The 12,183-nt window shown below is 43.5% G+C and overlaps 1 protein-coding gene across 1 annotated transcript; it reads left to right on the top strand.

Annotated features, from left to right (window-relative positions):
• The first annotated feature begins 8,567 nt into the window (after window positions 1-8,567).
• On the top strand, window positions 8,568-11,036 carry LOC112262162 (G-protein coupled receptor 22). The gene has a single exon (XM_042305786.1). The coding sequence runs from the start codon at window positions 8,674-8,676 to the stop codon at window positions 10,375-10,377; it is 1,704 nt and encodes a 567-aa protein (XP_042161720.1). The 5' UTR covers window positions 8,568-8,673; the 3' UTR covers window positions 10,378-11,036.
• The last annotated feature ends 1,147 nt before the right edge of the window (window positions 11,037-12,183 follow it).

Raw genomic sequence — 12,183 nt, 5'->3', positions numbered from 1 at the left:
GTTATTAAAAATGTATCCGGGTCCTCTGGGTCTGTCTCCACATCAGACATCATGTCTTCAATTGCCCCTGTAAATCACTGCTTCACTTCAGCAGAGTTATTTTGACCAACTTGCCAGAGCCTGTCAAATAACAGGAGACAATAAGTTATTTAGCCCAATAAACAAATGGTGTTGAACACTGGAATATCTCAAATTAAAGATAGGACTGCTTCTTACGTTGTTGCGGAGTCGCATTCGGAAGGTTGTGGCTGTGGGGTGTAGAGTATTGCAGACTCTGAGTATGTTATACATATGATCCGTAAACATTTCCATGGCTTGGTGTGACGAATAGAAACTCTGGAAGCTACATTGTTAGCTACAGGAATTAATAGAAAATACCCCCAATAAATTGGGTCATGACTAGAAAGGATAAAGGGAAGTGGTATGGGAAAGTACACTTCCTGTCCCATCAAAATAGAAACTCGGTGATACAAGTGCGTCAATCCCACTTACTGTATATGGTTGCTCCAGCAGAGAGGAAGCTAGACATCACACTGGCAAAAAAATTCAGTTCATATACAAGTAGGCCAGACCCAGCTGCTATCTCATTGGTGTCTATGGAAGAGCCACCCCTTATGTAGACCGGAACTGTTGCCATTTTCTCTATGGTAAACGGCCTGAGTAAGACATCTTTATTTATCCACCATCTTGGCTCTAGGTGCACAGGTCCACAAGACTTCGCTCAAAGCCTGTATAGGTAATTCTAAATAGAATATCTCTGCCTCTCATATTATTTCTTGATGATTGGCTGTCAGAATAGATTTACCTCCAACCACAGCCAGGCAGAAGGGTCATTTCATCCAGGCCCAGGCCAGGTATATTACCCAGTAGCCATTGGGCCATTCCTCACAGAGGCCATAGTCAGGATTACCATGATGATAACCCTGAGGTCAAGGGAAGTGTGCCCGGAAGAGGATCCCCCATACTGAGGTTGGAGGTGAGCTGCTGGGATAGTCTTTGGTGTGGTAGCAGACACTTCATGGGGCTGCAGATGACAAATATTCCTTTCCATTTAGGACTTATTTTATTGGCAACTGTTAAGTAACATAAACTCGTCCCTTTTTCAGGACCCTGTCTTTTAAAGATAATTCATAAAAGTCCAAATAACTTCACAGATCTTCATTGTAAAGGGTTTAAACACTGTTTCTCATGCCTGTTCAATGAACCATAAACAATTAATGAACATGCACCTGTGGAACGGTCGTTAAGACACTAACAACTTACAGACGGTAGACAATTAAGGTCACATTTATGAAAACTTAGGACACTACTAAAGAGGCCTTTCTACTGACTGAAAAACACCAAAAGAAAGATGCCCAGGTTCCCTGCTCATCTGCGTGAACGTGCCTTAGGTATGCTGCAAGGAGGCATGAGGACTGCAGATGTGGCCAGGGCAATAAATTGCAATGTCCGTACTGTGAGACGCCTAAGAGAGCGCTACAGGGAGACAGGACGGGGACAGGTTATTGTCCTTGCAGTGGCAGACCACGTGTAACAACACCTGCACAGGATCGGTACATCGAACCTCACCACCTGCGGGACAGGTACAGGATGGCAACTGCCCAAGTTACACCAGAATGCACAATCCCTCCATCAGTGCTCAGACTGTCCGCAATAGGCTGAGAGAGGCTGGACTGAGGGCATGTAGGCCTGGTGTAAGATACCCCATTGAGATCTCTTTGCTATTTTACTATTTATATTTTTGACTTTATACTTTTACTTACCTATATTCCTAAAGAAATAATGTACTTTTTACTCCATTATCCCTGACAGTCAAAAGTGCTAGTTATATTTTGATTGCTTAGCAGAACAGGAAAATGGTCCAATTCACACACTTACCAAGGAAACATCCCTGGTCATCCCTACTACCTCTGATCTGACGGACTCATTAAACACACATTCTTTGTTTGTAAATTATGTCTGAGTGTTGGAGTGTGCTCCTGGCTATCCATAAATAAATAAAAAACAAGAAAATGGTGCCATTTGGTTTGCTTAATATAAGATTTTTTTTATTATATATACTTTTACTTTTGATACTTCAGTATATTTAAAACCAAATACTTTTAGACTTATTTTAGTATTTTACTGGGTGACTTTCACTTTTACTTCAGTCATTTTCTATTAAGGTATCTTTACTTGTACTCAAGTATGACAATTAGGTACTTTTTCCACCACTGGTACTGCTTACACCTTCATTATCCAGTGCATGTTACAAATAAACTTAGATTTTATTTGATATAGTGTATGTTTACCAGAGACGGTAATGTGAAGAACAACATGACCTGCACCAAAGTCACATTAGCGTATAATGTTAGGCCAACAAGACAGTGTCAAGTTCTAAAATTCACCGGTAGAATGCCCTGCTTTTATTTTGTAACATCACAACCATAAGCTGTTTTCTCAACATGAACTTGTAATGCTGATATTATTGTGAGTATATTTTCCTGTTATAACAAATGGCTTTGTCACTATGGTGGTACTATAATAAAGGCAAAAATAAAGCACCTTTCTCCACAGGTAGAAATTCCATCTGAGGTATGAACTGGGGTACAATTATGTAACTATAACTAAAACCTCAAAGGAGGACCTTACAGGGTACTACCCCAGTGACAAGCAGTGTAGCCCTTTAGGAACAAATCTAAACCTTTATTTCTGAGAGTGTATGTTCCCTCAGCCCTTTGTTCCATCAACCCTACATGTGTTACATGTAGGGTTGCGTTACAATAAACATAAATGTGTTAAATGTGTTACAATAAACATACATCTGATCTGTTATAGGTGGTCCTTATTTATTCATTCATGCAACACTGGATCAACTGACCAAAATATCTGTGTACATCAAGGATGTGAAAAATATACAATTTGTTATCACATAACATCAAGTTTTTGTCTATAATGTCCCTCTTTTCTGAATCTGCAAGTCTGATCTCCACTAGAGACCCTAATGGCAAATGTCTGGCCTCCTTTTGTTTTCAAGCTAGACTTTGGCTGCATCCTGGCTCATATGGAGATAAAATATCTGAGATGGGTTGGAGCTGTCGTGGAAATTCATACTGAGAGAGACTTTGTCATTTCTTCAAACAATCATATTAATTTAATATTGCTTAATTATTTCAATATTGAGACTGTTCAATGGCCTGAGAGCCTAACCTTTACACAAATGCAGAGTTATTTTATATAGCTGACACTAAGAATGCTTAGTCATGGCTGGTTCCACCCCTCCCATGCAGGCCAAGGGGCATCATAAGCTACTCTGGGTTCATCCGGTCGTTATCTGCACAGGGTTGTTGTCTTAACCCCACTCTGGCTTAGTTTCCCAGTTGCAAGGATGATTTTGTGACAATGGGGGATTGTTCTACTCCTAAATTGTCTCTAATTAAACACATTCTTGTCTATGTAATGCAGTCGTTAACTAATTTGTCTGCTCAGGTCATCTCTAGTGACCATACGCCCAGATTAGCTGTAGGGAACAAGAGTTGAGACCATAAAAACACAGCATTAGTAGGACAGAAATGTCTTGCCATTTGTTAAGTATTATTTGCTAAAAATTAATATCAATCAAATCAGGTAAATACGTAATTTTTCTATCACAGGGCTAAACCAAGTCTAGCCTTAAACGTGATTAATACAATAATTTGTATCTGTTTTAAAAGTGACTGGTAGCCAGTGTAGAGAAGCTAAAATTGGTGTAATATTGTTACGTTTCCTGGTGCCTGTTAAAATCCGAGCTGTAGACAATGGAGTGATTTCTGACTGAGACAGGTATACAAAGAGTTACAGTAATCTTGGCATGAGGAAATGGTTGTGGGCCCAATACAACAACCTCTGATTTATTTTCATTGAGCAGAAGAAGATTGTCAGACATCCAACATATTATATCAGCAAGACACTTGTGAAGCGTAGCTAAGCTAGCTTGGTTACTTGGTCTGATTGGTAAAGAGCTGCGTGTCATCAGCATAGCAGTGAAACTGAATGTTATGATTGCGGATGATGTTACCAAGGTCAACAAGGATGTTATGATAAATAGTGTCAACCTGAGATCCAAAAGAACAAGAATAGAGCGTTCACTAGCATCTGCAGCCAATAGAATGTCATTACTGACTTTCAATAAAGCAGTTTCCGTGCTGCGAAGTGAGTGGAAGCCCGACTGGAATTTGTCAAATAAGTTGGTTCATACTGAAATAAGCCACCAATTGCTTGAAATCAACTTTAAAAACAATTGGGATACAAAAGGAAACTTAGAGATAGGTCTATAGTTATTCAGTGAGGAGGGGTCTAGATTGGTATTTTGTAAGGAGAGGTTGAACCAGAGCAGTTTTAAACTACGCTGGAACGGAACAGAGGTCAAGGAACTATTTACAATAGACAGAATGTTGGGACCAACACTTACTCACTCACCAACTGTTTTATTTAATACAGTATTGTCTGTAAAAACACTACAGTCCGCAACAGCACTACACTTTTTGAACTGTAGTAAATACTACAGTGTTTATTTAGCATACACCCTGCCCATTCCCCTCTCCCATATCCAAATTTGTGCTACCCATAAGTGAGAAACCTGCATGCTAAGTGTAGATTATATATGGAGCAGAGGTGCTGCACTATCTGTCGAAGGCCAAAGTCCTTCCTACCTGCCTACAGATTATGGAAAGTGCACTATTTAATCATTCTCCTGTAGGAGAAAGCTTCCACTTCTATGTCAAAAACACTACACTACAAAATGCAAAACACAACATTAATTACAATAGTATATAATAGTTCTCTTTTACTGTAGTATTTATAATGTAGTTAACTGTAAATGCTTGGTGGTGGAAAAAGTACCAAATTGTTATACTTGAGTAAAATTAAATATACCTTAATAGAAAAGTAAAAGTGAAAGTCACCCAGTAAAATATAGTTTTTATTTTTGTAATTTTTACCCCACTGAAATGTAACAAGTACTTTTGCGTGTTAAAGAACATTTAGGAATGTAGTGGTATAAAATTAAAAAATATACATAGCATAGGAAAGTACAGATACCCCAAAAAACTACTTAAGTAGTACTTCAAACTATTTCTACTTAGTTACCACTGTCAATACTACAGTATACTACAGTAAATACTACAGTAAAGTCTGCAAAAACTCTCCAGTGTGTACTATAGTATTTACACCATAGTATACTATTTATGCCATAGTACATAAATAGAAAGGTTCAGGAGACATTATCTATAGGACGCATGCAGGAGAGAGGAAAAACAGTACAACACTCAACACTCAACACTCAACACTCAACACTAAAGTGCCCTAAGTGAATTCTGTATTGTCATTTTATCTGACCAGAATGAATTTGGCCCTTCATTAAGTGTGTGTTCTCATGCAGTTTGAACATGAAAAGGTCCACCAGAGAATTTATGGTATTTCAAGCTGAGGAGTTAGTTTAACCAATTCAACTTGGTTACATAATGTTCTGAGCCACATCTGAGCAAACGCACATGTGGCTCAGAACCTTGTCTGTGAGAGAATCAAACTTGAAAAGGAGATATGTGCCAACTAGGGCAAAATAAGCTGGAGGGAGGCAAGGCATAGATCTAAAAAACAGACAGATGAGCGTTGTAGGGAAGAGATGGAGGGGAGGGAGGGGTGTTGCTGGTTACTACTAGCCTTGTTTATGTTCCGACGCACCCCTCTGAAAACTATTAACTGTCGCCACACTGTTGGCCCTGGGCTATGTCAACAAGCCCTGTACGCTCTATAACGCACCCCAACAAGGAACGATGAAACCTGCTCATCAACATGTGAAACGTCTCCTCTCATTAGCTATCCACGGTTGAAATTAAGCAATGAAAGCGTGGGATTTAACAGAGATTTGGAGGGTGTTTGTTTTGTAAAAAGGTTTGACTGTGTTTCACCTCATCTGTGGGCAGAGAAACTGGCTGGACTCATATGAAGATTGATCATCATTTGAGCAGTGCTTGAATGTGTCTTCTATCTGGATATGTATTTATGAGTATTTTTTGAGAAAAGAGGACTTTTCCATAACGTATGCATGTTATCTGACCTAGTTAATGGAGGGTGTATGTTGTGTAAGGATGAACCGCCCACCCACTCTCTCAGAATGTGGGCAGTGAAATTTGCAGCTCCTCCTTACTGGTTCAGGGATACAGCCAGGCGGTAGAATACAGGAGGTGGGGAGTTCTGTAGGCCAATATCTCCCCATTGGCTTGTTAAAAAGCTGTGGGGGCTGCTTGTGGCACTTCCATCTGTTCACCTCCAACTTCACGGCACTCACTCACAAACACACACACACACATATACACACACACACACACACACACACCGTGCCATCCTCAGAGAGGGAAAAGTATTCTCACCACCCTCCACCCCCTAGAACTATTTCCAGTGCCTCCATGACACATGTTGTTGTCTCAGCTCTGATCATACATCATACCACTAGTCCAGTGGTTCCCAAACTTTTTATAGTCCCGCACCACTTAAAACATTCAACCTCCAACTGCGTACCCCCTCTAGCACCAGGGTCAGCGCACTCTCAAATATTGTTTTTTGCCATCATTGTAAGCCTGCCACACACACAATAAACAATAAATTTATTAAACACAAGAATGAGTTTTTGTCAAAACCCGGCTTGGCAGGGCATGAAGTGACAAAGAGCTCTTATAGGACCAGGGCACAAATAATAATATAATAATAATGAATCATTTTGCTCATTATTTAGCCATCTTACATATAAAACCTTATTTGTTAATCAAAAATTGTGAATAACTCACCACAGGTTAATGAAAAGGGTGTGCTTGAAATGATGCACATAACTCTACAATGTTAGTTTGTATTGGAGAGAGTCTCAGTCTTAAATAATTTTTCACACACGGTCTGTGCCTGTATTTAGTTTTCATGCTAGTGAGGGCCGAGAACCACTCTCACATATGTACGTGGTTGCAAAGGGCATCAGTGTCTTAACAGCGCGATTTCCAAGGCAAGAAACTCTGAGCGCAGCCCAGAAATCTGGCAGTGGCTTCTGATTAAATTCAATTTTCACAGAACCGCTTGTTGCAATTTTGATCAGGCTCTCTTGATCAGATAGCAGTAAGTGGACTGGAGGCAGGGCATGAAAGGGATAACGAATCCAGTTGTTTGTGTCGTCCGTTTTGGGAAAGTACAGTACCTACGTAATTGCACACCCAGATCACTCAGGTGCTTTGCTATATCACATTTGACATTGTCAGTAAGCTTGAGTTCATTTGCACACAAAAAAGTAATACAATGATGGAAAAACCTGTGTGTTGTCCCTGTTAATGCAAACAGAAAAGATCTCCAACATCTTAATCATAGCCTCAATTTTGTCCCACACATTGAATATAGTTGCGGAGAGTCCCTGTAATCCTAGATTCAGATCATTCAGGCGAGAAAAAACATCATCCAGATAGGCCAGTCGTGTGAGAAACCTGTCATCATGCAAGCAGCCAGACAAGTGACAATGATGGTCATTAAAGAAAACTTAGATTTGTCTCTCAATTCAAAACAATATGTCAATACTTTGCCCCTTGATAACCAGCGCACTTCTGTATGTTGTAAAAGCGTTACATGGTTGCTGCCCATATCATCGCCTAATGCAGAAAATACACGAGAGTTCAGGGGCCTTGCTTTAACAAAGTTAACCATTTTCACTGTAGTGTCAAACGTCTTTCAAACCTCTTGGTGGATACTGCAGTGTGCTCAAGTGGCATTGGGAGCAACTGCTTGCACGTGTTTTACTACTCCACTATGTCTCCCTGTCATGGCTTTTGCGCCATCAGTACAGATACCAACACATCTTGACCACCCAAGTGCATTTGATGTCACAAAGCTGTCCAGTACTTTAAAAATACCCTCTCATGTTGTCCAGGTTTCCAGTGGTTTGCAGATGAGGATGTCTTCCTTAATTGACCCCCCATAAACGTAACGGACATATACCAGGAGCTGTGCCAGGCCTGCCACATCTGTTGACTCATCCAGCTGTAAAGCATAGAATTCACTGGCTTGTATGCGAAGCAGTAATTGTTTCAAAATATCTCCTGCCATGTCACTAATGCGTCGTGAAACAGTGTTGTTTGATGAAGAAATTGTCTGTATAGTTTTTTTGGCCAGCATCGTCCCAGGCAGCAGTAAGAATTAAGTCCTCCACAATAGTGTGGGGCTTGCCTGTCCTAGCCACTCGGTAGCTCACCATATAAGACGCTTCTAGCCCCTTATTATTAATGGTATCTGTTGCTTTTATACATGTCTTACTACTCGAAAGTCGTCTTTATTCTCACTCAAAACACTCCCGTGGCTTACTTTTCAAATTGTCATGTTTAATTTCTAAATGTCTGCGCAAGAGTGAAGGTTTCCCACGGGAGAGTAGCGGTTAATGTGATTGGATGTTAATTAATCATGTTTGCTGCATATTTGTTGTTGGAGGCTTAAGAGGAGCTCTAGGTCCTATAGCTATAAGATGATAGATACTAGCTGAGCTATTCACCCTCCTTCTCTCCTTCTCTCCACAGAACTTTGGAGGTGCAGACCTGTCAATCACCCTCATCACCGTCCAGTCAAAGCCAGGAGAAAAGGAGAGGGCAGGGCATGGACTGGATTGGCCATTGCTATGCATGAGCGAGTGCCATGGTGTCCATGGAGACCAAGGGCTATACTGACCTCCTGGAGACCAGCGATGGGCAGGGGTCGGGACTTTTGGAGAGAGGGGACGTGTCTGGGACTGAGGAGGGCTGGAGCGTCCCCTTACCCCTGGGCTTCCAGGTGTCCCTCACCACCGTGCTGATGCTGGAGCTGGTGCTCGGCTTCAGCAGCAACCTGACCGTGCTGGTGCTCTACTGCGCCCAGTCCAACCTGGTTGACTCAGTCAGCAACATGGTTACGGTCAGCTTGCACGTGCTGGACATCCTGGTGTGTGTGCTGTGTCTGCCGCTGACCGTGGCGATCATCCTGCTCCCAGTGGACGGTAGTGGCGGGGGCATCCTGGCTACACTGTGCTGCTTCCATGAGGCCTGCGTCACCTTCACCAGTGTGGCCACGGCCATCAATGTGCTGGTCATCAGCCTGGACCGCTACGACATCACCGTCCGTCCAGCCACGCGGCTGCTGACCCCGCGACGTGCTGCACTCCTCCTGGCTGCTGTTTGGGCCATATCACTGGCCGTCTTCTTCCTGCCCTTCCTGGAGGGGGACTTCTTCTCAATGGGGTCTGACGCGGAGGACAACGAGATTGGAGGAGGGTTGGAGATGGAGATGGGGGATCTGATCCCTGAGTCTGATTCTGAAGCCCCTACTGGACTGACCCCCACTGGGCAAAACCACACTGGGCTGACCCTCACTCCCTCCACCCCCTCTACTCCATACTACTCCCACCCTCTGCCGCCATTGAGGCAGAACCGGACACTGCTATGTGTGGGTGGGCAGGGCTACCACACGGGCCTGGCCATGTACTACCACCTCCTCCTGCAGGTGCCCTGCTTCTTCATCGCCGTGGTCGTCATGTTGTTCACATACTCCCGCATCCTGCAGGCCCTCAACATCCGCATCGGCACCCACATAAAGAGGGGCCCACGGGCCTCCAATAAGGGCTCAGGCTGCAGGATCCGCAGGCGGAGACAAAGGAGGAAGGGACTGAGTCTGGCCACAGAGGGGAGAGGTTCCTCCAGCCAGAACCAACGCCTCACCCACCCGCCCCTCATCCCATCCCCCAGCTCCCTCCCTCCCCTCTCCTCCATGCCCCTGGTTACCTCTGACAGTGGGGCCACTGGGGTCACCAACACCACCGCCACCACCCCCAGCGCCACCACCCCAGCGACCCCTAACCCCACTGACGACATCTCCCCCCCACCGGCGGCGGCAGACCGCCCAGGCGTCCAGGCTTCTGTGTCGGCCATCATCGCCCTGAGGAGAGCAGTGAGGCGCCACCGGGACCGGCGGGAGCGCCAGCGGAGAGTCTTCAAGATGTCCCTGATCATCATATCCTCTTTCCTGGGCTGCTGGGCTCCTCTGTCCATGGTGAACGTGTTGATACTGTGCCTGGGCCCCAGTGATGGCCTGGTACGTGTGAGGCTCTGCTTCCTGGCCATGGCATACGGCACCACCATCTTCCACCCGCTGCTCTATGCCTTCACCAGGCAAAAGCTGCGTAAAGCACTGAAGACCCATGTCAAGAAGAGGGTGGTGTCCCTGCTGCAGGTAGACCCGGCGCCCAATGGGGGAGCTGTTATTCACAACTCCTGGGTGCAGGGGGGTGGACAGAGGAAGGGACGCAAGCCCCGACTGGAGGGCAGTGACGCCACCAGTAACTGCCTAACAGTGGCTGTGAGAGAATGAGAGGCCGTGCAGCTGTGTGTGTGCGTGCGTGCGTATACAAGCGAGCTTGCATGTGTATATGGGTGTACAGTGTGTGATAGTTGACAAAGGTCACACTACATCATCAGCACCTCCCTCCATCCAGATGTGGGATGATGGCAGGTGGGCCCAGAGCTCTAATTAACATCAGACCTGCTCTGTGATCTATGTACACAGCTCTTCATTAGTCCCCCAGTTAACGACAAGATGGCCACTCCTTCTCCATGGCAATGCCAAGCTACAAAGCAATATGTGACATCACCTGCGTTGCCGCAACCTTAGTTACTGTGGATATACATCCCAGTATAGGTACAGAGCAAAAATATCCACACACATTGATCAACCTGTTGTCATTCACGGAACAAGTGAACACACAATATCTACCTGCACACAGATCTCAATGAGAGTCAATATCCAGTAACAGTTTATCATTTGATTAGTCATGCATTAAAGGTGAAGTTTTATTTTTTACAACCTTTTTTACAACCTATTTTTGATGTACTGTAAATGGCATGTTATAGAAGGATCCTGACACCTTTTTTTGTGATTTCATGTTTGTTTGTTTTTACTTTCCCCCAAACAGCAAATTGCTTCCTCATCCTCATTGTGGAGTATGAGGTCCCCGAAAAAATATGAACAAAGGCTCCAAAAACACCCAAATAAAATAAAATGTTATTTGTTGCATACACATATTTAGCAGATGTTATTGCGGGTGTAGCGAAATGCTTTTGTTCCTAGCTCCAACAGTGCAATAATAACAATACACAAAAATGCTAATAAATCTAAAAGGTAGAAGAAAAAGACGAAATATAGAAATATTAGGACGAGCAATGTCGGAGTCCAGAGTATATATCTATATATACACACAGTTGAAGTCGGAAGTTTACATACACCTTAGCCAAATACATTTAAACTCAGTTTTTCACTATTCCTGACATTTAATCCTAGTAAAGATTCCCTGTCTTAGGTCAGTTAGGATCACCACTTTATTTTCAGAATGATTGTAGAGATAATTATTTATTTCAGCTTTTATTTCTTTCATCACATTCCCAGTGGGTCAGAAGTTTACGTACACTCAATTAGTATTTGGTAGCATTGCCTTTAAATGGTTTAACTTAGGTCAAACGTTTTGGGTAGCCTTCCCACAATAAGTTGGGTGAATTTTGGCCCATTCCTCCTGACAAAGCTGGTGTAACTGAATCAGGTTTGTAGGCCTCCTTGCTCACACACACTTTTTCAGTTGTGCCCACAAATTTTCTATAGCACAAACCACCAGGGCTTTGTGATAGCCATTCCAGTACCTTGACTTTTGTCCTTAAGCCATTTTGCCACATCTTTGGAAGTATGCTTGGGGTCATTGTCCATTTCGAAGACCCATTTATGACCAAGCTTTAACTTCCTGACTGATGTCTTGAGATGTTGCTTCAATATATCCACGTAATTTTCCTACCTCATGATGCCATCTATTTTATGAAGTGCACCAGTCCCTCCTGCAGCAAAGCACCCCCACAACATGATGCTGCCACCTCCATGCTTCATGGTTGGGATGGTTTTCTTCGGCTTGCAAGCCTCCCCCTTTTCCTCCAAACATAACGATGGTCATTATGGCCAAACAGTTCTACTTTTGTTTCATCAGACCAGAGGACATTTCTCCAAAAAGTATGATCTTTGTCCCCATGTGCAATTGCAAACCGTAGTCTGGCTTTTTATGGTGGTGTTGGAGCAGTGGCTTCTTCCTTGCTGAACGGCCTTTCAGGTGATGTCGTTATAAGACTTGTTTTACTGTGT

The sequence above is a fragment of the Oncorhynchus tshawytscha genome, linkage group LG02 (genome assembly GCF_018296145.1).
Source record: "Oncorhynchus tshawytscha isolate Ot180627B linkage group LG02, Otsh_v2.0, whole genome shotgun sequence".
Taxonomy (NCBI): Eukaryota; Metazoa; Chordata; class Actinopteri; order Salmoniformes; family Salmonidae; genus Oncorhynchus; species Oncorhynchus tshawytscha.
The sequence above is the reverse complement of the archived record's forward strand: the minus strand, read 5'-3'. Positions and strand labels throughout refer to the sequence as shown.

Bases quoted from the DNA above. Each gene is read 5' to 3' on its own strand.
- LOC112262162 (XM_042305786.1), top strand. From the start codon at position 8,674: ATGGTGTCCATGGAGACCAAGGGCTATACTGACCTCCTGGAGACCAGC.